Raw genomic sequence first — 27216 nt, forward strand, 5'->3', positions numbered from 1 at the left:
TGGCTCAGTCCAAAATTAGAACACCTGCCCACCCTCTTCGCACTATCCTTAGGCACTGCACTGCAGCTTGAGTTCTCAAGCAAGGTCCTTGGCATCATTATCGATTCTTCTCTCTCCCTCAATGACCACCTCAACTCCTTGGCTAAATCATGCTTTTTCAGCCTCCACATGCTGAGGAAAGTAAGATCCTATTTTCGCCAACAATATTTCGCCGTCCTTGTCCAATCCATCTTCCTCTCCAAACTAGACTACTGCAATGCCATCTACTTAAGCCTATCAAAAAAAAGTCTTCAAAGACTCCAGCTAATCCAGAATACTGCAGCCAAGTTGATCTTTGCAAAACGCAAGTCTGACCATGTCTCCCCACTCCTAGCCAAACTTCACTGGCTCCCAGTGATTTCCAGAATCCATTTCAAATGCTCCTGCCTGGCTTTTAAGATCATTCATGGCATCCTTTCTCCCTTAATCCCACTATCTTATAACTCCTCGAGTCCTGACTCTACCAGACCAGCCCAAAGGTATAAACTATCCTTCCCCTCTTTACATGGTATTCGCTATGCAGGCAAACTGGGAAAATCCCTTCTCTTCAGAATCACAGGTCTTTGGAACAACCTTACTACCCCGCTGCGGAACTTGGGCTCCCTCCAATTATTCCGCAAGCAACTGAAAACCTGGCTTTTCACTAAAATGTAATTCTATCCCCCCTTATTCTTCTCTTCTATATATAAGTTCATGTAAACCTTTTTTTTCTTCTCTTCCTATATTTTAAGTTCTTGTAAACCGTGCCGAGCTCCACATCCGTGGAGATGATGCGGTATATAAACTTAAGGTTTAGTTTAGTTTAGCCATCCTAGACATAGCCCACAAACATCAAATCCAGATGCACTCCTTTACTGATGACATCCAATTGTATCTACCACTGGGTGAAATCCGTGACTCCCAGATCACAAAATTCATGATCTGCCTCTCTGAAATCAAATCTGGATGGCCATCAACAAATTGAAACTGAATGCCTCCAAAACAGAAATCCTTTGGATCTGCAAAGAGCAGTGCACCTTCACTTGCCCCTCTCTACTCTGGGAATCAACTACTATAACTGCAAAAGACCAAGAATGCAGCTTAGGTTTACTCCTTCACTCCATCCTAACACTTTTCAACCATATCTCTCAGGTGGTCTCTTATCTTATTCTATTAACTGCGACAACTCCAGAAAATAAGGAACTACTTCTCGGAATCTGACTTCACCCAATTTCTCTATGCCTTCATCCTCTCCCGCATGGACTACTGCAACGTGTTATTCAACGGTTTCACAGCAAAGAATATTCAGCATCTCCAATGTGTACAAAACACAGCAATTAGACTTCTAAAGAACCTTCAGACTCTGTCTCCCAGGCTCTATCATCAGCCCACTGGCTACCCATAGTCAAATGCTACATCTTTAAGAGCTTGATGCTAATGTACAAATCCAGCACAACAAAGAAAAATGGGAAGACCCAATGATCCACAGTGAAAACAATCCAACAATGAAAACAACAATGAAAACTGTGGATACAGATGTTTTGGAGATAATTTATTAAACACTGACATATAAAACCATTAAAATTCAATTTAAAAAGTACAATGAAAAAAATTATGTGATAAAAATCCAACCGGACCCTACACGGTCCATGTTTCGGCGAACACGCCTTCCTCAGGGGTCCAATGGTTTGCAAACTCACATATAAAGAATTGGACTGAAAAAAGTCTATTGTCTTTAAACATGTGAGAAAAGAAGTAGCTTGTCTGCGGTGTTCTTTTCTCACATGTTTAAAGACAATAGACTGTTTTCAGTCCAATTCTTTATATGTGAGTTTGCAAACCATTGGACCCCTGAGGAAGGCGTGTTCGCCGAAACACAGACCGTGTAGGGTCTGGTTGGATTTTTATCACAGTATTTTTTATCATTGTACTTTTTTAATTGAATTTTCATGGTTTTATATGTCAGTGTTTAATAATGTACAAATCCATGCACAATATGGCGCCATGCTATATGTCAACCAAATTTCCTCCATACTTACCGAAAAGACCACTCCGGATCAGGAAGGAACACACCTCCAAACACCCCTGGTCCTGCCCTTTAATTACAGAACGACTACTCCTACTTCTTACCAAAATACTGCAATTAACTACCCCACAGATCAGATCCCTCGAAGGGCTCCTGAACTTTAGGAAAGTGATAAAAACATACCTCTTCACCTAATTCCTTGCCTACTACCGTGTATGATTTTAAAAAATAAATGTATATTGAAACTAGACTCTCTGTACATATAGTAACATAGAGATGACGGCAAATAAAGACCCAAATGGTCCATCCAGCCTTGATCAATTTAAATTTTTTAAATTTTTTCTTCTTAGCTATTTCTGGGCAAGACTCCAAAGGTCTACCCAGTATGGTGCTTGGGTTCCAACTGCCGAAATCTCCGTCAAAACCTAATCCAGCCCATTTACACCCTCTCAGCCATTGAAGCCCTCTCCAGCCCATCCTCCCCCAAACGGCCATATATAGACACAAACCGTGCAAGTCTGCCCAGTACTGGCCTTTGTTCAATATTTAAAATTATTTTCTGATTCTAGATCCTCTGTGTTCATCCCATGCTTCTTTGAACTTAGTCACCGTTTTCCTCTCCACCACCTCTCTCAGGGGCGCATTCCAGGCATCCACCACCCTCTCCGTAAAGTAGAATTTCCTAACATTGCTCTTGAATCTGCCACCACTCAACCTCAAATTATGTCCTCTGGTTTTACCATTTTCCTTTCTCTGGAAAAGATTTTGTTCTATGTTAATACCCTTCAAGTATTTGAACGTCTGAATCATATCCCCCTGTCCCTCCTTTCCTCTAGGGTATACATATTCAGGGCTTCCAGTCTCTCCTCATACGTCTTCTGGCGCAAGCCTCCTATCATTTTCATCGCCCTCCTCTGGACCGCTTCAAGTTTTCTTTCATCCTTCGGCAGATATGGTCTCCAAAACTGAACACAATACTCCAGGTTGGGTCTCACCAATGACCTGTACATTGTATCATAAGCATGACAAATTGTAACCCATTTTGACAGTAAATTATGGGCTCCTTTTATCAAGCCGTGTTAGCACGCGTTAAACCACCGGCCGCGCTAGCTGTTACCGCCTCCTCTTGAGTAGGTAGTAGTTTTTGGCCACGGGGGTAAATGTGTGATGAAAAGTCGTGCGCATTAACCCCGCTAGCGCGGCTTGCTAAAAGGAGCCCTATGTATGTTAACCTGTAACCCATTCTGAGCTAATTAAGCAGAATGGGATAAAAAATGAGTTAAATAAATAATCCTAGTGGGTCTGTAGGTGTATTCTGGGGGTGAGGGGGTTCCTGGGCTCTCAAGATTTGAGGGGGCAGCAACCAATCCAGGGGGTTGGTTTCTACCTGGGAAGTGAGGGGAGTCCTGGATAACTTATTTTGAGGATGGTGGACTGTTTTTGAAGCAATCTCATCAAGGAAGTTCTTTATTGGGAGGGATCAGGGGGTGCATTTTAGCCTCAAATTACCTCCTGTCTTTTTAAGATGGTCCCTGAGAGCTTTAGGCCACATGTTAGTGGCCTGATTCTCCTGGGGAGAAAACTAATGTCAACTTCAGTATTTGATCTGCATAATAATGAGGTGCTTTGCATCCTTTTCCTCTTATTATTATTTAACTTGTGGTAAAATAATTACATTAAGGTAAAATAACATGATTTTTCTATTTAATACACATTATTTGTCAAAAATCAGTCATTAATCCCTTAGAACAGGTAACTTAACTATTCCCCCTAACTTATAACCCCTTTTACAAAGCTGTGGTAACAATTCCCATGTGACAAATGTGCATGCCATTCATTTCCTTTAGGCTTCGTCATAGTTGCTGCACTGGGAATCACTACTGAGGCTTTGTAAAAGGGGCCCTTATGAAATAAAAAAGAAAAAAGAGGCATTTTATTGAGATTGTTTTAGCTGTCAAGTGAATTATAGTAAAACTATAGTAGCCAAAGTGGTTATGTTATTTTATTTTGTAACACTGTGTGGTAGTTTTTTAATTAGAATAGAGGAAATTAGCTCTATAAAACACAAAATGTGTGCTCGCTTAATTAAGATACAGTTGGAGGTGAGAAAGCGTTTGAAACAAATCAAAATAAAAGGGATTTTTTTCACACTGAAAAATAATGAAGTGACGACCTTGAGAAATGTAAGCAGTTTAATTTGTACTTGAAGTTTATACTTGAAGTAAAATGACAGTGAATGACAGTATCACTGTCTTTTGAAGAGTTTACTCCAGTTGAATACCGATCATTGGGTCTCCTGAAGCAGTCATTGAAATGGGGCCACATCGGGACCCCTCAGTCACGTTTAAGATAAGTGATGTTTCTTTGAATTAAGACTTGTTGCTGGCTTGTTATTCTGCCGATGTTAAGGCATAATTTTGTGTATCAGGCAATAAAGGAGAGAATCACACTAAAAGTAATCTCACATTTATAAAAGAATTATACAAAAAAGAATTTAAAATCACCATATGCAATGACTGGATGATAAGCTCCGCGAGGGGGGGCTTACACTCCCCATTAGAGCTTTGTATCTCTGAGGGTATGAGAGTAAAATCAATCAAATTTTTTTTATATAGAACATCACAAACACGATAGGAGTGAGTTTTTATCATTTTGCTACTTCCATCTTTGGCGTTAACTTTTAACATTGAACTTTTTTCCATTTTTCTGCTTTCTTCTCAAAATCTACTTTTCCATGTCTTACCTTCCCTTCCTATCTCTCTTCTATCCCATGGCCTGGTATCTCTCTCTCCTTCCCCTCCACTGCCAGCAGTCCCTCTCCCTCTCCCTTCCCTATGTTCAGCAGTACCTTTCCTGTCCCTAGCAGCAGCTCACTGTGTGCTTTTAACTTCCCACACAGCTTCTGCTATCGTTAGTTTAGCGAATCCATCAAGCAGCCTCGGGGCCTTTGCTAGGACAGCCTCCCTCTGAAGAAAAAGGAAGTTGCATCATCTGAGTTGGGCCGGCCTAGCAAAGGTCCCGAGACTGACTGATGGAATCACTAAACTAATGCTAATGGCAGCTGTGTGGGGAAGTTAAAAGCACACTGTGAGCTGTCTCTGCTAGTCCGGGGGGGAGGAGGTGAGAGAGAAGATGATGATGGCAATGGCAGCAAAAGGAAGGTGAGAGATATACGAGAGTAGAAGGAGGAAGGGAGATATATAGCACCATGTACCCCCTACCACCTGTTGAGAGCCTCTGATATATAGAAATAAAACATAAATACAATAAGATGATACTGTTTTTATTGGGATGACTTAGGGCACCTTTTACAAAGCCACAGTAGTGATTCCCAGTAAGGCAACTGCTACAAAGCCTATAGGAATTGAATGGGCTGCATCACATTTGTTGCATGGAAATTACTACCACTACTTTGTAAAAGGTGCTCTTAGTGCCAGATTATGCAAATGGCGCCATTATTGGCAGCCACCTACAAAAGCGACACTGTTCACATGTCAGTCACACTATGGCACCATTTGCACGTCAAAAGTAGGTGCCAGAAATGTAGGCCAGGGCCTTACAGACCTACATTTACTGTGCCTACCTGTGACGAGAATTGCACCTACGTCCACTTCCAGTGCATACCGCACCTACTGCGTGCCTTCAGTAAAATATGAAACGTCTAAACTGGAAAAATAACTATTTACAGCATTGATGACCATAGAATCTGAAGAAAATTTCATCCCATACAGCCATATTTTCAGGTTCAGAATCAGAAAGAAGTCACACGGCCAAATCCGTAGAGTACAGCAAACTGCAATTTATGCAAATTCACCATCACAATTGTTGATCTGTAAGCCAGTGCATGTACTGGTGGAAGAGAACTTTCTGCTTGTCCCAATGAGGATGTTTGATCTTGATTTCAATGTTTAGATATTGTAATAAGCCAGCATAGTATCCGCCATTAATGGGTTTACCATTTTCCAAATAGTCAATAAAAATTATCCGATGGAAATTCCAAAAGATGGTCACCATCACTTTCCCAGCCAACAGAGCTATTTTTGCTTTCTTCAGAGTCGGTTCATCTCTTGTAGTCCATTGTTTGGATTGTTGTTTTGTTTCAGGAGTATAGTGATGAACCCCAGTATCATCCATAGTCACAAAATGCCACAAAACTCATTCTCATTGCACTTAAAACGCTCAAGACATGTTTTCAAAATGTCTAATCAAACTCATTTTTGGTCAACAGTTAGCAAATGTGGCACCCATCACACACGTATTTTCCTCATGCCTAAATAGTCATGTAGAATGGTGTGTATACATCCTGATGATATGCCAGCAACCTCCGCTATCTTATTTAGAGTCAATTGGCTATCCTCAATCACAATTTTGTGAACTTCATCATCCATTTCATTGGTTGTTGCTGTTTCTGGACATCCAGAGTGTTCTTCACCAACAATTCTTGTCCAGTCATGTTTAAACTCAGCAGCCCACACTTTCACTGTTGAAAATGAAGGAGATGCATCACCATAAGTTGCGTCTATCTCAGAATTTATTTCTGTAGCAATTTTCCCTTAAAATGAAGGAATTTTATCATGACATGATACTCAAATTTCATCCATTATTTATAAAGTGGAGTAGTTGTTCACTTTAAAAGGCTGACACGACAAAACTAGAGGTCAGACTGACTTGAAAATCTAACCGTAGACATTTATCAGCATCATTTGCTGGACAGCTATAGAATTATGATGATCTTGCTCTTTCTTGGTCAGGCTAGAAACTTTTCAATTAACCCTCATAGCACTCTCGTGCCCTTAAGTAAATCTTACAAAATAACTTATTATATTGGTCAAATTCTGTTTAAGTGAAGTATCTTTTAAATAAATTAGTTGCCTCTTCAACTGCCTCTTTCAACAGCAACAGGAAGTCTCTGAGATGACAGGATGCAACAGGTCTTTGAGCACTGATTTGCAGTTCTGGTACCACATCACATGCTCACAGTTTTCAAAGACCTGCAAAGTGGCAGTAGTATTGGCTGTGGAAGGAAAGCAGGCCCAGGCCTGGCAAGAGCAGCATAGGGGAAGAAGTGGATGCTGCTCCAGAAAGAGTTACAATACATGCTTTATGGACTCCTGATGAAAGCTTCTTCTGCTAAAACACAGCCCATGTTCAATCCTGTTAATTTGGATTTCTACAATAAAGAGCTGCTCCTTGTTCTTAAGAGGTACTTAGTGAGGATCTCCTAAGGGGAAGAAAAACTCCATTTTGGAATATCTAACCTGCTGGCATTCAAACTTGGGAAAAGATGCGAGTACTTCTGCAACCACAGCATGGCTGGGAAACATTGTGTCACCAAAATGGTTGCTTAGGTTACAGCTTCTGTCTGTGCAGACAGAAAATGTAACCAAAGCAGAGGGAGTGGTTCCATGTACAAACTGTCTTCAGTTTGAATCCCTCAGGAAGGAAGTAAAGGAACTGAGAGAAGAGGTGGCAAAACTGAGAAGCATCTGTGAGAATGAGAGGTACATTGATTAAATTCTTCATGAGGCATCAAAAATTTCCAGCAGTGGGGAAGAAGAGGTCATGCTGAGGGAGGAGAGCTAGACTCAGATTATGGGATCCTGCAAGATTGATACTGTAACTCCACCTGCCCTTGAACTGAAGAACTGATATGCAGCCCTGGAAGTGGTGGTATGCTGTCTTCCTGGTGCCAAAATTCAAGATGTTATGGAGAGCTTGTCGAAACTCATCAAGCCAATGCTGCTCATCCATGTTGGCACTAATGATACTACTAGGTACCCCTCTGAACATGTCAAAAGCAACTGTGACTCTGGGAGAGAAGGTAAAGCAGTCAGATGCACAGGTGGTATTCCCGTTGATCCTCCCTGTCGAGGGTAAAGACCAAGGCAGAGAAGCTCGCATCCTGGAGATGAATGCATGGCTGCATGGATTGTGTTGTTGAGATCTTTTTGGTTTCCTGAACCATGGGTTGATTTTCCAAGGGCTGCTAAACAGTGATGGTGTGCATCTATCAAATAAGGGAAGAAGTGCCTTTAGCAGAATTGTTAGGGCAGAGTGATCAAAGCCCCCAGGTGAGTATAAGCCATCAGGTAAGTGAATCACTAAATACTTGTTACACAAATAGGAAAAGGGGATAATGTCTGGAAAGCAGTATATACTAATGCTTGTAGTATGGAAACAGGGTTCTGGATCTAGAGGCTGTGATGGAAGAGGCTAAGTTGGATTTAGTGGTGATCACAGGGATGTGATTCATGTAGAACAGGGATCTCAAAGTCCCTCCTTGAGGGCCGCAATCCAGTCAGGTTTTCAGGATTTCCCCAATGAATATGGATTGCGGCCCTCAAGGAGGGACTTTGAGATCCCTGATGTCTGGGATATAGTTATACCAGGCTATAATCTGTTCAGGAAAGACAGGATAGGAAGAAAAGGAGGGGCAATGGCATTATATGTTAAAGATCATATTAAAGCCACACAATTGCAGGATCTGCAGGGTAAGGAAGAGGCACTGTGGGTCAGTCTGGAAAGAGGGAATGAAAAATGTATTTGCATTGTTGTAATATACAAGCCTCCTTCACAGACAGAAGAAGTGGACAGAGATATAATAGTAGACATTCAGAATATAGCTGCAAAAGGGGAAGTATTACTAATAGGTGACTCTAATATGCTGGATGTTGATTGGGATATCTCTATTATGGGGTGTTCTAGAGTATGGAAATCCTGGATTATCTACAAGGAGAACTGTTCCAGCAGTTGGTAATGGAACCCACATGAGATGGGGCCATACTGAACTTAGTACTTACAAATGGGGAAAAGTGTTTCTCATATTACAGTGGGTGATCATCTGGCATCCAGTGATCACCACATAGTATGGTTTAATATTAGAAGAGGTGTAGAAAGGGCTTATTCTAAAGAAAAGGTTTTAGACTTTAAAAAACTAACTTTGTTCAGATGGGGGACATCAAGGAATTGTCTGGATGGGAACATCTGGAAGAAGTAGAAAAGTAGTGGACAAACCTGAATAGAGCTATTGTAAAGGCAACAAAACCATTTTGTAAGGAAAGTAAGTAAAAGTAAGAGGAACAGAAGGCCGCTTTGAATTCTCAAAAGTAGTAGTAGCTGAAAAGGTAAGGAAAAAGAGGTTAACTTTCATAAACTACAAAATATTGCAGAAAGAAGGCAGGTTAAAATATCTGGAAAATTTAAGAAAGGCTGATCAAGTAGTCAGGAAAGCAAAGATGCAAATGGAAGAAAAAAATAGCCAAAATGGTAAAACAGGGGGACGAGACATTTTTTAGGTATATTAGTAATGGGAAGAAGAATTGCAAAAAATGGCATTGTGAGACTCAAAGGTGACGGGGAGAAATATGTAGAAATTGATATTTCTTTTCTGTGTTCATAGCTGAAGTGCCAGGAGCAGGAGAAGACTGCAGACTGCAGAAGACAAATGCAAGTAGGGGATGGAAGTGTGGTAGACTCTGTTCGATTTTCAGAGGATTGTGTTTGTGAGGAGCTCAATAAACTAAAGATGGACAAAGTGATGGGGCTAGATGGTGTACATCAGGGGTGTCCAATGTCGGTCCTCGAGGGCCGCAATCCAGTCGGGTTTTCAGGATTTCCCCAATGAATATGCATGAGATCTATTTGCATGCACTGCTTTCAATGCATATTCATTGGGGAAATCCTGAAAACCCGACTGGATTGCGGCCCTCGAGGACCGACATTGGACACCCCTGGTGTACATCCAAGGGTGGCTCCGTTAGCGGACCTTTTCAATGCTTCTATAGAGTTGGGAGTGGTGCTGGAGGACTGGAGAAGGGCAGATGTAGTCCATCTTCACAAAAGTTGTAAGGAAAAAGTTGGGAAATAAGGTAAAAGTTGGAAATTAAAGGCCAGTAAGTCTGACTTCTGTGGTAAGTAAATTAATGGAAATGCTTTTAAAACAGAGAATAGTGATGTTTATGAAATCCAGTCGATTAGAGGACCTGAGACAACATGGATCACTAGAGGCAGGTCTTGTCAGACAAATCTGATCAGTTTCTTTGACTGGCTAACCAGAGAATTGGATAGAGGAAGTATGCTAGATCTGGTGTATTTAGATTTTAGCAAAGCATTTGACGGTGTCTTTGGGATGGACTCCAAAGTGATGGACTGGGTCAGGAACTGGTTGAGTGGAAAGCAACATAGGATAGTAATCAAGAGAGATCTCTCTGAGGAAAGTGATGTTACCAGTAGTTTGGTTCTGGGGCCTGTTCTCTTTAACATTTTTTAAGTGATATTGCTGATATTGTCTACTCTTTGCAGATGATACCAAAATCTGCAATAGAGTAGACACCCCTGATGGTGTGAATAACATAAGGAAGGACCTAGTAAAGCTTGAAGAAAGGTCTGAAATTTAGCAGCTAAGATTTAATGCTAAGAAATGCTAGGTCATGCATTTGGGCAGCAAAAATCTGAGGGAACGATACAGTTTAGGGGGTGAAGAACTTTGTGCATGAAAGAGGATCGGGACTTGGTTGTGATGGTATGTGATGATCTATAGGTGGCCAAATAGGTTGATAATGGTGAAGCCTAGAAGCATGCTAGGGTACATAGGGAGAGGCTTGGCCAGTAGGAAAAAGAGGTATTGATGCCCCTGTATAAGTATCTGGTGAGACCTCATTTAGAATATTGTGTACAATTCTGGAGACTGCACCTTCAAAAAGATTTAAATAGAATCCAGTCAGTCTAGAGAAAAGCTGCTAAAATGGTCAGTGATCTTCATTATAAGATGTATGGGAACAGACTTAAATATCTCAATATTTATACTTTGGAGGAAAGGCGGGAGAGGGGAGATATGGTAGAGATGTTTAAATACCTACGTAGCATAATTGCGCATGAGGGAAATCTTTTTCATCTGAAAAGAAGCTCCAGATTGAGAGAGCATAGAATGAAATTAAGAGGTGATGAGCTCAGGAGTAATCTAAGGAAATACTTTATTACAGAAAGGGTGGTAGGTGCATGGAATAATCTCCCTGTAGAGGTGGTAGATATCAAGACTGAATTCAAGAAAGCGTGGGACAGGCACAAGGATCTTTTAGGGAAAGGAGGAGATAGTAGATGTTGTTTATAAGCAGACTGGATGCGCCATTTGGCCTTTATCTGCCTTCCTGTTTCCTGTTTCTATTTGCAATTTATATTTGTTTGCCTGGGGTTTCCCACTGTATTTTGCTGTTGTATCTTGCCTCATCATTGGCATGGCTTCCCTGATTTTAACTTTTGTATTTGCTGGCAGGCGGGTAGAATCAGGACACAGATACGCCTGTTCTTGCTTTAGTATTAGGCTCCTCTGCTCCTCCCTGCATCCTGTGTCTCAGTGCCAGCATGCCTTGAAGGCTAATCAGCTCTTTGAAGATGCTTTCGGCTGGGCAGCCAGTGTGCATCGGCTAGTGATGGGGGTCACAGATATTCAGATTCTTCAGTAAGCGAACTGCTACATTTTGCACACATTGTAGTCATTATAGATTCTTTGTAGATAGCCCCACAAATAGTGAATTGCAGTAGTCAATGCGGGATAGGACAAAGGCATAACATAGTTGTGTAAATTTAGCTTCAGAGAAGTCCTATACTGTTAGGCACAAAATTGTTACAATAATAGACTGAATGCTGCTAATAGGTACAAGGCTCCATGGTTATGCAAATATTTATGCAAATTAGACCTCAAAATAAGTCTCCACACATGCTCTGCACCCCATCAGACCATCTCTGTTTTAACGTAAAATAGATTTGCAAAATATTGTTTACTACTTATGGAAAGATTTAAAATTATGAAAGTAAATAACTGCTTCTGCCTTCTTTTTTTTTTTTCAGATTACCGTGAAAATCCAATTTTGGAGAAATAACTATGGGCGTTAAAGGATTACTGGGCTTTGTGCAAACTGTCTGCCCTAGTTCATGTGTTACGGTAGACCTAAAAGAAATGGCCAAGAAATATCAGGAAGATAATCCAGGTTGCACTCCAACAATTGTAGTGGATGCGATGTGTTGTCTTCGGTACTGGTACAAACCTGATTCCTGGATCCATGGAGGCCAGTGGCTGGAATACATTGCTCACTTAAAAAATTTTATTGAGCATTTTAGGGCTGCTGGTATCAAGCTGGTGTTCATTTTTGATGGTGTGGTAGAGCAGAAGAAGAGACCTACATGGGTGAAACGGAGATTAAGTGACAGAAAGGAGATAGCTAAAATATTTCAGTTCGTCAAGACCAATAGACAGCAGCCTGGAAGGACAATGTTCTTTATCCCATCTGGATTGTCTACTTTCTCTCGGTTTGCCTTGAAGTCACTGGGGCAAGAAGTTTTCTGCTCAAAGCGAGAGGCAGATTATGAGGTGGCTGCCTATGGACTGCAGAATAAATGCATGGGAATACTTGGAGAAGATACTGACTATGTCATCTTTAATACAGTTCCATACTTTTCTATTAATAATCTAAAGTTGAATCAACTTGTCACTATTATGTTCTCTAGGGAAATCTTATGTGATACCTTGGGACTCAATATAACAGACCTGCCTCTTTTTGCTTGCCTTATTGGCAACGATATAATGCCAGAAGGAATGTTGCAAGGCTTTCAGCGCAAATGCATGTCTTCATACAGACCAAACATCCAGAGCCACAACAAAAGGGCAGACACATTTTTTGCTGTGGCAAACTTTATATCAAATATATCACCCTCACAACGTAGCTTAAGAACAGTGGAGCAGATGCTGCCTGCGGGGTCAGATGTGACCCTGCTGTACAAGGAAATGGAATCTTATGTGTTACCAGAACAACTGTCACCGTGGCTCTATCCCAAAATGCCACAATCTCAAGCAATCAGAGATGAGCAAGAAGAAGCCATGTGCCCAGACCAAGAAATTCTTCAGGTATTTGTTCTTTAAATGTTTCTCTTATAGTCAGAATATAAAAATAGAAGCAGGTGATGGATTATGTATAATAGAGGTGGGCAACCCGCGATTCTCAAGGGCCACCACGAATATGCTTGAGATCTATTTGATTTGTATGAACTGCTTCCATTGTATGAAATCTTGCATATTCATTGTGAAAATTTTGAAAACACGACTAGGTTGTGGTCCTCAAGGACTATGGTTGTCCACCCCCGCTGTATAATGATTAAAAATCCATTCTGTTAGTAAGCAAGAAATCTACTTTATTTATTTATTCAATTTTTTAGCCCGTCCTCCCAAACGAGCCCTAATACAGACAGAACAGAGATGACATAATTTACATAAATTACAATATAGACATGACAATAAAACATATGCACTAAGTAGCATCTGTTGAGATTAGGTGGCGTAGGTGTTGTCTGAGTAGCATTTCTGGGTGAATGACTTTAAGGCGTTGGGTTAGTAAAGAGGAAGGTTTTCACGGCCTTCCTGAAGTTCCAGAGTCCATCTAGTGTTCTGACAGATGGGGGAATGGTGTGCCAAAGTTTGGGTATGAAATGTGTATAGGAGTGTTTGCGGGCTGTTTCAGTTTTGAGGGAGCAGCCAGGAGGTATGGTCATTCGTTTTTCTCCTTGGGACGTCAGTGGTCGCTTTGGGAAGTAGATTTGTAGTTTAGTTTTCATGTAGTATGGAATCGTTTTATTCTCCATCCATTTTAACCATGACTTGCAAGTCACTGGTCTTCTTTTTCTACATAAACAGAGCCAGTTTGACCTACGGTGCATTCCGAAAATCAATCAAAACCATTCTGTTTGACAAATTTGTCTCCTAAACAGAAGCCTCCAAATGATATATTCTCCCTCTCTCTACCTCGATGTAATGTCGCTGTTTATTTTTACTGTTCCTTTACCTAATTCTTATGTAACCCTCTCTTCTTACATCCTATATCTCGCTGATTGTCCAGCCTTCTTCGAATGTGAACCGCCTAGAAGTCTTTCGACTATGGCGGTATAGAAGAATAAAATTATTATTATTTTAGATTCCTAAGGGCTCCTTTTACGAAGGTACGCTAGTGTTTTTAGTGCACGCACTGGATTAGCGCACGCTAGCTGAAAAGCTACCGCCTGCTCAAGAGGAGGCAGTAGCGGCTAGCGCGCGGGGCATTTTAGTGTGCGCTATTCCGCGCGTTAAAGCCCTAACACGCCTTCGTAAAAGGAGCCCAAAGTGTAGTTTATGCATGCCTTGCTTCAAAAGATTCATGGAATTTCCTCTAACCTCCCTACTTAAACTGAACTACCGTAATTTCAATTTATTTGAGGCTGATATGTGTGGAATTCGCCAGATTCATTCAGCTTATGATGCCTTTCAAAACTCACGTTCAGCATCAGCTATTTCAGCTAGATGCCTTGCCTGGTTGCCAGATGTACCTTGCACTGGAGATATTCTTGGTTAAAAGTTAAACAGATGATCAGTATTGTCATTGTATAACTTTGCAACATCTCTCGGCTCTAGCCTCAGACCCTACTTACAGTACATGTAGAAGTTTCTCATTTAGGAAATGGTGCTTCCTTCCATTTATCTGACTAGTGCAACAGGCCTTGGCAGAGAAAAAAATGAAAGCTGAAACAGGAAAGTTCAGCCCAAACAGCCATAATCTTTTTGCCTGAGACATTCGAACACTGTCGGGGTTTTTTCTGGAAACCACACCCTGCCCTCTTTGTAGAGGATCAGTTTTTTTTTGTCCTATAGGATAGAAAAAGATATGGTTACCATATTTGTTCACGTTAAAAAAAGGGCACAAGGCCTCACCCCCAGCCCTGCCTTGTTCCACCCAGCTCCGCCCCACCCCCCACACGAGCTTCCTATCTTCTTCAGTGAGCTCGGGGACACGTATGGAGGACCTCCGAGCATGCACAGTTGTGACGTGATGATCTCACATGCATGCATACATGTGTGGGCTCCCTCAAGATACGGCCCTGAGCTCCTAAACAAGGACAAACTTGCCAGGTTTTCAAAAACGCCCAGACACCTGGACAGTCCTCTAAAAAGAGGATATATATGGTAACCCTAGAAAAAGATAAGACTCCTGGCTGTCATTATCAGGTAAGAATATTACCTCTGCCTTTTGTATAGATTCTGCAAAAAAGATCTTTCAAGTGGCCTGCCTGTCATAATCCAATATTAAACTTCTTCAAGGCAAAATCCATCTACTTGTCCAAGCCAATACAATTGTCACAAAAGAATCTGGGGTTTTACTCCAGATAATTTTTCTTTTTTTAAAATTTATTTATGCATTTCAAATCAAACATACAAGAATCCACTTGTTACAGAAAATCAGAGTATTCAATATCACATAACAATAAAGAAACATTCATTTTAGACATATCTTTTTAAACTCCTCCTTAGACCACAATTATGCTCCATATGAAAACAAGAAAATTAATGAGACAAGGAGATCTCTGTTTTAAATCCAGCAAATCTAAGGAAAAGGCTTAACGTGTACATGGCCAACTTTTCTTGCAGTGCGTGCTTAACTTAATTTAAACTTTCTTTGTGTCCAGAAAATGTCGAAGTTGTTCCGGAACAAAAAAACACAAACTTAGTCCCTGCATATCTGAGGAGGCATTTGCAAGGATAAATTAGTAGAAAAGTGACTCCCGTTTTTAACACTTCATCCTGCATAGCTAGAAACAACTTTCTACGGTCTTGAGTGACCTTTGTCACATCAGGGTAAATCCAAATTTTTTGTCCCAGGAATAGACTTTGGGCTCCTTTTACGAAGCCACGCTAAACCGCCGGCCATGCTAGCCGCTACCGTCTCCTCTTGAGCAGGCGGTAGTTTTTTGGCTAGCGCAGGGGTTAGCGCATGATTCAATGTCGCACGCGTTAAAGCCGCTACCGCTGCTTCGTAAAAGGAGCCCTTTGTGAAGATTGAAAAAAGGCTTTCATTATAGCATTCAAACAACTTTGAAACTATCAATGTTCCGCGGTATTCAATTTCTTCGTTGTAAACTCTCTAATATACCAGTTATATCATTCAAGTCATATGGTTGCGGGTTATCTAATTGATTACTAGACTGTTTTTCTAAATTTTATTTATGGGTGGCAAATGTTCAGGAGAGAATTTCAAATTCTCCTTGAGGTATCTTTTAAACGTTTCAATTGGTGTGTAGAAAGCCGTTTTAGGAAAGTTCGATAGGCGTAGGTTAAGACGCCTATTAAAATTCTCGAACTGTTCAATTTTTCTTTGAAGAAAAAGTCTGTCTTTTGCTACATTAGAAGAAACATTCTGTAGTGAGGAAATCTCTTTTTCGATATTTTCAAATTTCAAATTAGTTTCAACCTTAATATTTTGAACCGAATTGGACAAGTCATCTAGTTTACTCACGATTTTTGAAATGTCTCCTGCAGATTTTGTAGAAGCAGCTTCAAGTTTCTGGAGCACATTCCATATGCTCTGAAGAGTCGCCATCGAGGAGTCAGTTTCCTCTGCTCCTTGATAGGTAGTCGACTTGACATCCTGTACTGCGTGGTGCCCTCCTCTGTGTGAATGCATTGAGCTCATAGGCTCTCCAGAAATCACATCGCCCACGCCTTCCTTAGCCGGGTTTGGCGGCAATCACACTGCTGGAGGTGGGAGGGGGAGGGAAGCGATGTTTCAAACCCCAATGCTCCGACGTCTCCCTCCATCGGTGCTACAGCAGGGATTCCCCCTCCTCCTACAGCCGGTGAGCTGGTCAAAAACCAGTCCATCTGCGTTTGTCCAGGTATAGAAGGGTCCTGCCGGATAACGCCCTTGTGCTTGCTATGGGGCATATTACCTAACACGCTGCAGCAGTCATGCTCCGAAGAAAAAATAAATGAAGTTGCAAGGTAAGAGGAACTCTAGCATTGACTGCTTTCACGCTGCCGCCATCTTGTTTTCCTTCTTGGTCCTCTCCAGATAATTTTTCATCCTAATAAAAGATGGGGGGAAAGCGAGTCTGTGTCAGTACGATACTGTATTAGACTTATGTATGGTGTTGTCTTTAGACTTATTGTATTGTATTATATTTAGACTCGTTGTATTATATTGTACGGTGTTGTATACACTCATTGTATTGTATTGTATTGTATTGTTTTGTTTTGTCTTGTATTGTATGATGACTTATTGTATTGTATTGTGACCTTGTTATTCGCTGAATGTCCAGCCTTCTTACAGTGTGAACCGCCTAGAAGTCACCTGACTATGGTGGTATAGAAAAATAAAGTTATTATTATTATTATTATTATTATCTTGAACTTTAAGAACCTTCTGAATTTGTGAATTTGATGTGGAGAGCTTATTTGGATAGTTGGGATCCTTCAAAAAGGTCTGGTAGCGAGTTAGGGGTCACGAAAGGGGGCCTGGGTTCCAAGGGTGCATCAGGATCTTTAGCAGTGGCTGACCAGGATCCTGTGGACCTTTATGACTGACTCAGAGGGCGAGGGATCAGTCTGTATGCCCTTGCTGTCACAGAGCGAGTTTTCCCTGCTGGAAGATTTAGGGTTGCAAATAGGAACAAGAATGCAGAAAGCAGTGGTGGCCCTTAACCAAGGGGAGGATCCCACAGTACATGATCCAGAGAATGAGAGCGGGAGAAATGTTGGATGTGGCAGTAGAGCGGATGGGAGAGATGCCTGGATCTCTCAAGACAGATGGACAGTGAGAGAGAGAGAGAGGGAGACATGTTGCCAATAGGGGTGGAGGAGAGAGGAAGAAAAGTTGGATTCATGGTGGGACAGAGAGAAATGTTGGTTGGGGAAGGAAATGAGGTCCAGGGGAGAGGAAGTGTACAGGAGGCAGAAAGAAAGAAATAATTGGATGCACAGTCAGAAGGAAGTGCAACCAGAGATTCATGAAATCACCAGTTTAGTGATCGAAATGTGTCAGTTTTGAGAATTTATATCTGCTGTCTATATTTTGCACTATATATGTCTATTTTTCTTTAGTTGTTACTGAGGTGACATTGCATATTTTAGTCATCTGCCTTGACATCTTTGAAAAAAAACCAACCAAATATAAATAACTAGTCTTGAAGCCCGTTACATTAACGGGTGCTAGAACAGATGTCTGTCTTTCTTTCTGGCCCCGTCTGTCATTCTTTCTTTCTCTCTCCTTGGCTAGTGTTTGTCTGGGGGGTGGGGTTCTTTCTCTCTCTCTCTCCTTAGATGCTGGCATGCTGGCTGTCTGTGTTTTTTCTATGTGTCTCTCTGGCCCACTGTCTGTTTGTCTTTCTTTATGTCTGTCTCTCTCCCTTGCCCCCTGTCTCTCTGTCTTTCTCCCTGGCCCCTTGCCTACCTGTATTTATCTGTTGTGCCAGCCTACTGCTGGACAGGGGGAACAGAAAAGAGGTACTGCTGGACAGGGGAAGAGGTGCTGATGGACGGGGAGGGGCAAAAAAAGGAAGGGAGGTCTACTGCTGGACAGGGGGAACAGAAAAGAGGTACTGCTGGACAGGGGAAGAGGTGCTGATGGACGGGGGGGGGCAATAAAAGGAAGGGAGGCCTACTGCTGGACAGGGGGAGCAGGAAAGAGGTGCTGCTGGACAGGGAGGGAGTTAAAACAAAGGGAGAAGGGCTGCTGCTGGATAAGGGGACCTTGAAGGGGTGGTAGACACAGGGGAAGAAAAAGGAAGGGAGAATGGACAGGGGGAGCAGGCAAGGGGTGATGGTGGACAGCCGAGGAAAAAGAAAGACAGAAAGAAAGAAATACAGAAACAGGCTAAGGAGAGAGAGAGAGAGAGAGAAAGAAAGAAATACACACACACACACACACACATATATTCTAGCACCCGTTAATGTAACGGGCTTAAAGACTAGTAAGATTATATTGTGTGTATATGAAAAATGGATGGAAGAAATTGCATTACAATTAGTACTATTATGAGGGTGGGGTCTGGGTGGGGGTACTTGTTGATACTTATTAGATTTAGGGGGTACTTGGCTTGAAGAAGTTGAGAAACACTGCATTAGACCACCCTGACAATGTCTGGATAGTACCAAGTGCTGCTGAATATCCTGCTTACTGCACTTTTCTGGATAGCACTGTCTTTGAAAATTGGACCTTGGTTTTTTTTTTCTTTTGCTGAGTTTGGCCTTCATTTTCCCATTCATAGTCTAGTGATCAGCAGATTAGATTACAATTCCTTATAAAATAGGTTGAAGCTGGCCATGATAAAGGGGGTCTTTTACTAAGGCGTGCTAGCCGATTTAGCGCACGCTAAATGCTAATGCGCCCATTATATTCTATGGACGTGTTAGTATTTAGCGTGTGCTAAATTGGCTAGCGCACCTTAGTAAAAGAGCCCCCAAAAGACTTCAGAACAGATAGCAAAATGACTGTTCCGAATTTACCTAGTTAGCTGCCTGGTTAGTGGTCTGAACTCTCAATATCATTACTGTTAATCAGATAACACTGCAAATACAAATTACATCCTAAAATGAGAAGAGAACTGGTTTAAAGGTTGTCCTAATACTAAAGAAGAGAGATCTGAGATAAATGGGCGAAATGTAACCCACATGACCTATGTTTTCTGCATATCAATCTTCAATTAATTTGTTTTGAGCCATTGTGCTATCTTTGCCAGACACAGGCTAAGTGGAGAAAGATAAGGGAAGTAAGGTCAATGTAATAGACCAGCTGTGTGTCATCAGCAAAATAAAAACCACTTATTCCCTGGGCCTGGACCAGGATTATCAGTAGAGCCAAATAAAAAATGAAAAGGAATAGGTGCCAGGACTGAGCCCTTCGAGAACCCACAATAAAGGATATTCACAGTTAAGAGACAGTTATTTACTAACACTTGATAAGTTCTAGAAGGACTAAAGGAAGCAAACCGATGGGCCAATTTTCAAAACCAAATACGGGCACTAGAGACAATTGGCGTCGGACTAGCGCCAGCGTTAGTGAGTGCAGAAGGCTCTAGCACAGGAACATAAGAATTGCCGCTCCTGGGTCAGACCAGTGGTCCATCGTGCCCAGTAGTCCGCTCATGTGGCGGTCCTTAGGTCAAAGACCAGTGCCCTAACTGAGACTAGTCTTACCTGCGTATGTTCCGGTTCAGCAGGAACTTGTCTAACTTTGTCTTGAATCCCTGGAGGGTGTTTTCCCCTACAACAGCCTCCGGAAGAGCATTCCAGTTTACTACCACTCTCTGGGTGAAGAACTTCCTTACGTTTGTAAGGAATCTATCCCCTTTTAACTTTAGAGAGTGCCCTCTCGTTCTCTCTACCTTGGAGAGGGTGAACAACCTGTCTTTATCAACTAAGTCTATTCCCTTCATTATCTTGAATGTTTCGTTCATGTTCCCTCTCAGTCTCCTCTTTTCAAGGGAGAAGAGGCCCAGTTTCTCTAATCTTTCACTATACAGCAACTCCTCCAGCCCCTTAATCATCTTAGTCGATCTTCTCTGGACCCTTTCGAGTAGTACCATGCTGGACACAGTATTCCAGGTGAGGGCATACCATGGCCCAGTACAGCAGCATGATAACCTTCTCCGATCTGTTCGTGATCCCCTTCTTAATCATTCCTAGCATTCTGTTTGCCCTTTTCGCCGCCACCGCACATTGCACGGATGGCTTCATTGACTTGTCGATCAGTACTTCCAAGTCTCTTTCCTGGGGGGTCTCTCCGAGTACTGTACCGGACATCCTGTATTCGTGTATAAGATTTTTGTTACCGACATGCATCACCTTACGCTTATCCACGTTAAACCTCATTTGCCATGGCGAAGCTCATTTCTCAAACGTGTTTATGTCATGTTGCAGGTCTTCACAATCCTTAAAACCTTAAAATCCTTACAATCAGATCCTGAAACCCAGACCATCACAGATGAAGGATATAAGATTCTACCAAGCAACTTTATAGTTAAATAAAATAGCTTTTTCTACAATCTTACCCACAAAAGGAGTATTTAATAAAGGTCTATAATTTGATGGCAGAAACAAGACAGAGATTGACTTCTTCTGAATTGGAGGAAGGGCCCAGAGGTTGTTAGATCAGATCCCAGTGCTGCTCCTTTGAAATGCCAAAGCAACAAAAAGGCAGTATAAAAGTCCCCATTCCCTTTCCCTCATACAAGAGGAGTTCCATCCCCTTTATCATTTTGGTCGTTCTTTGAACCTTTTCAGAGTTCAGGGGCAGGAGGGAGTGGGCTTCCCTCCTGCTGGTCAATCTGTGTGTGTGGGAGGGGGGTCCCTGCTGTGGCTGCTCAGCTGATCGCAGCAGGGGGATTTCCTTGTCACGATCAGCTCAGCAGCCATGTCTTTTTGAAATGTACGTCAGGCATCTGTCGTGGCCCTAGGGAGACGCCTAGGGTCGCTTAAGCTCACCCATGCCCACTTCTAGGTGAACCCACGCCCAGCCTTGGGCGAGATTAAGTGTCCTGATGCGTTTCCATTAACCACGGCAAATGCCTACAGTGTTGGCGCCTGCCTTGGTGTTTTTGGTGGGGTTTTTTTGGTTTGTTTTGGGTTTTTTTTTTTTGGAAAACCTGTGTCTCAATTGGCCGGATAGACAGTGGTGGGACACCATTTATAAAATCTGCCCCATGGTGTACACCTAAAAGACAAATATCACTTCATTTCAGTCTCGCAAACACCTTACAGTTTGATATGGTTCATATGCGAAGTAAATAATACAGGTTTCAGTCAATATATCATTTCCCAAAAACTGTCTAAACAAATAGGTTTCCAAAAGTTTCCGATAATGTTGATAAGATTGGGAAATCCATATAAGGTGGCCAAGTTATCCTTCCTACTTAGCAGCCTGATAAGATTATATCTTTTCCACATATTTCCTTTTCAGACAGCCCCTTATTGTAGGACATACAAAAAAAGTAGCATTTCGGGAAGATCTTGTTAAAACATTAAAAGAAAATTGTTCAATCAAAAAGCTAGGTAATAAATCATAAAATGCTTTATAACAAAAACAACCAAATTTAAAAATTGGTTTCATAGGAAACCAGGTGCAATTTTGAAAGATAAGGTGTGACATGATCAGTTTATTTCAGATTAAACATTAATCGAACTGCTGCATTTAAAAGTACTTTTGATAGCCAGTAAAATGAACAATGTTATAGTTGTCTAATACATATAAAACCAAAGATTGCACTAACAACTGAAAAGTATAATCATGGAACCAAGCCCTTAATGAGCAGAACTTCTAAAGTACAAAAAAGCTTTTCATGACCACTGCATCAACCTGTGTTCTCATAGTCAGATTTCTGTCTAACTGGATTCCTAGTATTTTTATACTAGAAAGAATAGGATAATGTAGACCTAATAATAATAATAATGTCTTCCTCGTTAAGTTTAGTTGGAGTGGCAAAAAAAGACTTTTGATTTTTCCTTGTTTAACTTCAGCTTGAATTCTTTCATTCATTCTTCAACTGCCAAAATCATACTGGAGATCTTCACACACTGTCTAGATGACAAAGAAGTTATGGCTGTCATAATAGTGACATCATCAACATAGCTGAATAACTTAAATCCAAAACCTGAAAGCTTAGCACCCAAAGAGACTAGGTAAATATTAAAGAGCAATGGAGAGAGGGGCGATCCTTGTGGCACTCCACACAAATAGCTCCAACACTGCAAGAGTGTATCTTCTACTAGTACCTAATACGTTCGTGAACAGAGAAAATCTCGAAACCAGTGAAACACTTAACCACTAATTCCAGTAGAATCCAGACAGTGAAGCAGTATGTCGGGATCCACAAGATCAAAGGCAATGCTAAGATCGAACTGTAAAGCTAAAGCCCCTAATCCTCTACTGAAAAGAGCATGCAGATGATTCAACAATGAGGCTAACACTGTTTCTACACTGTACAAGTACCTAAAACCAGTGTGTGAATAATATAATAAACTAAGGCCCTGTTTTACAAAGGCGTGCTAAACATGCTAGCTTAGCGCACCTTTGTAACAGAGGGGGTAAAATATTCCAAATAGTCTAGAAGCTGAAAGTGCACCAACCCTTCCAAATGAACCAAGAAAGATTCCTGACGATTAAAAGAAATTGTTTAAACAAACACAGGGCTCCTTTTACTAAGGTGCGCTAACGTTTTTAGCGCACGCAGGAAATTACCGCGCGCTAGACCGCGTACTACGCTTCTAGAACTAATGCCAGCTCAATGCTGGCATTAAGGTTTAGCGCGTGCGCTATTCCGTGCGTTAAAGCCCTAGCGCACCAAAGAAGCCCATAAATTGAATTATTTTTTTGGACCATGTACACTCCTATTAATCAAGCTTCTAGTTTAATCGAGGCTTGATATACTGACTATCGAGAACGTCTAAGTGGTGTGCAATAAAAGTCAAATCTAAAAGGGAAAGTAAAACATTCCTAGGGAGAGCAGAGAGGGAAGGAGGGAGAAATACAATGGTTAATAGAAAAGAGAGGGAGAGGATTTCATTATGATATATGATTTCATCGTAATTTCTTTTCAGACTTATAAATTGACCCCTATTAAGCAAATTAATTGTGGGAGCAAAGCAGTGTCGGTATTGTTTTCATTTTTTGTGTAATATATGAATTATATGGTATATTGTAAAAAAAGATATACAGTATTGTTAGACCACTGAATTATACGTTGGTTACTCTGTAGTTTTGTGTGCCTCTATTTTGTCTTTCTTTTTATATTCAGTCACAAGTATTTTCATGAGAAATAACCCTTGAAAAAGATTTTGCTTGCATTGCTATTTTTAAGAGACTGCAATAACATTTATTATTTTTTTTAAATCAGATAGCCATGGAGCAACATTTCAGAGGTGAAAATTCTATGATATGCAACGTCCTTTGTAAAAGAGAGACTGAATGTAGCAACACGTTGGAAGATGAAAGTGATTCCGAGCTCCCCGGACAAGCTCTGATTTATCTTTCTCTTCGTCAGCATATTTATGCGCTGCTTCTGGGAACTGAGAAAGGTAAGAGCTGTTTTACTTACTAATGGTTTATGAGCAGGCTCAACAGTGCCCTTGACTGTCATGAGGGCCCTCCTGCAGTGATGCAGCCAGCCAATCTCTCTTCAGTCTCTCTCCAATCGTGCAGTTGTGCAACAGCTTAATTTTGCTACTGTAGAGGCACCATGGCACACTCTCCCATCTTTATCAAATTACTGCTAAAAAAGTCATATTCAGTCTTTTCTTTTCTAGGCAAATAGGCTGAAGGAAGTTAAAGTGATGTGTGTACTGCTTATGTATGTGTCACTTTACCCAAACAGAGCTGAGGCTTTCCTGGGGGTGAGCTTAGGAGAGGTTTGCTTATGTGCATACTATTAACATAACATAAGAACATAAGAAACGCCTTCACCGGATCAGACCGAGGTCCATCTAGTCCGGTGCTCCGCACACGCGGCGGCCCATTTAGGTACTCCTTTCTGGAGACCCGACTTTACCATATCCCTCAATATGATATGCCAGAAGGTGTGCATCCAGCCTGCGCTTGAATCCCAGTACAGTAGGCCATAAAGATGTTCCAGGCCTTGGACTGTGTGGCAAGCTCTTCCCTGATCTGTCCAGGTACTTGAAGCATATACTGTTTCGCCCATACCAAACCAGTCCATCAACCAGCAGAAGGAGACGGAGAAAAAAGTTCCAATTGGTTCGCCCTTTAAGGGTATCATGAAGCATAGAATGTTCTGCTTTTTCCTTTGTCTCCTAGTGGATGGTAGACAGGACTGTGTAGCTTCTTTTTGGTTCTTGTCAGCTCTTGTCCCAGTTTGTTCCGGGTGTCAGTTGAGCAGGGCTGGTTGAATTCTGCTTATCTCTTGCCTAAAATTCATGCCTGGGCCCAGATGGCACAGGTACCTCATCTCCCAGCTAGGGTGACAGTCAGTGATGCCAAGTCCCTCCACCCATCCAACTCCACTCCTTTTCCATGAAGCAGCTATAAACGGTGAATTGAGGCTATAATTTAAGGCCTTATTTGACCTCCTGTTTATGACATCTCCCTGCCAAGTATGCAGTCTTTATTCATTTCTAGATTAAGGTAAGTGGTACAATGGTACCTCGGTATCCGAACGCCCCAGAACTCGAACGATTTGGAATCCGAACTCTGCTTTGGAATCCGAATGCCCTGCACATTGTATGTGTGTGTTTGTGCCCCAGAATCTGAATGCTGCTTTGGAATATTTGTTAATATTTTACCTTAAAATCCAGTGTATTTCCTGTTAAAATTTGAGTTTGAGGGACCCAGGAACGGATTAATCCAGTTTCTATTATTTTCAATGGGAAAAATTGTCTTGGAACTCGAATGCTTTGGAACTCGAACGGGGTTCTGGAATGGATTAAGTTCAGATTCCAAGGTATCACTGTATTTTGTTATTCCTTGCCCACAGTTTTTTCTTCAGAAAACGAGTTTACGTAGCTTAGTAGACAGGCATTGTTTCTGGACAGTGGGAAACATTTACTCTCATATTCTTTCTAAACCAGTGTCTCTCAAACTGTATGCCATGGCACAGTGGTGTGTCTCAAAGAAATTCCATGTGTTCCATGAGAGATTACAGAATTTTACTTTATTTTAAAAATTCCCTTCTTAAGTATACATGTACGTCAGCGGTCTCAAACACGTGGCCCGCGGGCCACATGTGGCTCTCCAAATTTTATTTGCGGCCCACGGTCTGGACTGGATCATTATCTTCCTTTTGGAGCAGCAGCGTGTTGGCCGGCTCGTTCCGTTCAAAGCCACGGGTTGGCGACTCCTTGTGCTATCCACAGAAGAGCCAGCTTACCGCAGCTTAAAGAGGCACTACCATGGGACATGCACAGATGTGTAGTAAGTGTTCCCTGTGCTAATTGGTTAGCGCAAATATATTAGTGCATGTTAATTTATTAGCGTGTGGTTAGCCCGGGAGCTCTTATGGTCTAGTGCAGTGGCTCCCAACCCTGCCAGTCAGGTTTTCAGGACAGCCCTAATGAATATGCATGGAGCAGATCGGCATGCCTATCACTTCCATTATATGCAAATCTCTCTCATGCATATTCATTAGGGCTATCCCAAAAACCCGACTGGCTGGTGGTAGTAAAGAGGTGGTGGTAAGGGCTCACAGAATAATGGCCATATGCTAATTAAGAAATTAACACATGGCCTTTAATTCAGAAAATGGAGCATGCAGCCCTTTGACAGCTGCAGTAAAAGTGGCCTCAGCGTGCAGGAAATCCACATGCAAATAAAAGCACAGGCCACTTTGTTGTGCAGCTTACTATAAAGTCCCCTATATTTTTTAATGAATTTTTTAGATATTTTTATATGATTTCAATTGTGGAACCTTTTGGATTCAGGTAGGCAAATAATACATTTGTTCCCCCCTTTTACTAAGCAGCGGTAGAGGTATCTACTGCAGTCTAGAGCGTTAAATGCTCCGATGCTCAAAGGACTTCTATGAGCATTGGAGCAGCGTCAGCGCATTTAGCACCACGGGCCAAGGTAGAAATCTCTACCATTGCTCAGTAAAAGAGGGCCTTAGTTGGATAAATAAAGATATCGTTTTAAGTAAGAAGTTGTATATGCTGTTGTACTGCTCTGACTAAATTCTTGACTTTTCTGACTAGACGCTGAAAAAATAGACATACAACTGTTTTTTAATGCACTTCTCTGTTCTTAGACAGTTCAGGGATCTGCCCTACAGTGAAGGAGTGGTATGTTTACCCTGGGAATCCATTGATGCAGCCAGATATCATACAAGCTGTGGATCTAGATATACCAGGTAAACCACCTTTATAAAAAAAAACAACAACAACCACTGTAATAAAAGGTGTAGCATAAATATGCAACTAGGGGCTTCAGCATATCATAGTTTGTAAATGTAATTTTTCAAATCAGAATACGTCATTCCATTCAAACTGGGCACTCTCTGCTATAAAGTCTTACACTGCCAGGAGCCGGAGTATTTACTAGAATTATTTATTTTGTTTACACCAAACCGTTCTTTACGTAACTCTACGCTATTTGTCTTCCCCCCCCAGCTCGAGGTTGTACTCAAAAGAGATTCCAGCAGCATCTGCTTGCTTATCAGGCAGCGAGCTGGGACAGGGAGTTATGCTCTATATTCACAAAGTCTTGTTCCTATTTACATTTTAGTGCTCCTTTTACAAAGGTGCGTTAGGGCCTTAATCGCAATTCTGGAGGCCGCATTACCGTAAAGATGTGCTGAGACTGGAGTCGGTTCAGAGAATGGCCACCCGGATGGTCTCGGGATTCAAGGATCTCCCGTACGAGGAATGGCTGGATAAGTTA

General features: G+C 41.6%; 1 protein-coding gene across 4 annotated transcripts in view; it reads left to right on the top strand.

Moving 5' to 3' along the window:
- The window catches only part of FAM120B (family with sequence similarity 120B), a 155520-nt gene that overhangs the window by 12871 nt on the left and 115433 nt on the right, over window positions 1-27216 (top strand). For 3 of the 4 annotated variants that reach the window (XM_033938787.1, XM_033938790.1, XM_033938788.1), the window contains exons 2-4: window positions 11891-12944; window positions 23726-23906; window positions 26585-26686. In XM_033938787.1, coding sequence (XP_033794678.1) covers window positions 11925-12944; window positions 23726-23906; window positions 26585-26686 — 1303 coding nt within the window. In that variant the 5' untranslated portion in view covers window positions 11891-11924. Of the gene's footprint in view, window positions 1-8649; window positions 9491-11890; window positions 12945-23725; window positions 23907-26584; window positions 26687-27216 lie in introns of those variants that run through there. The other variant, XM_033938789.1, reaches the window with a different exon arrangement.

This window comes from Geotrypetes seraphini, chromosome 3 (assembly GCF_902459505.1).
Source record: "Geotrypetes seraphini chromosome 3, aGeoSer1.1, whole genome shotgun sequence".
NCBI lineage: Eukaryota > Metazoa > Chordata > Amphibia > Gymnophiona > Dermophiidae > Geotrypetes > Geotrypetes seraphini.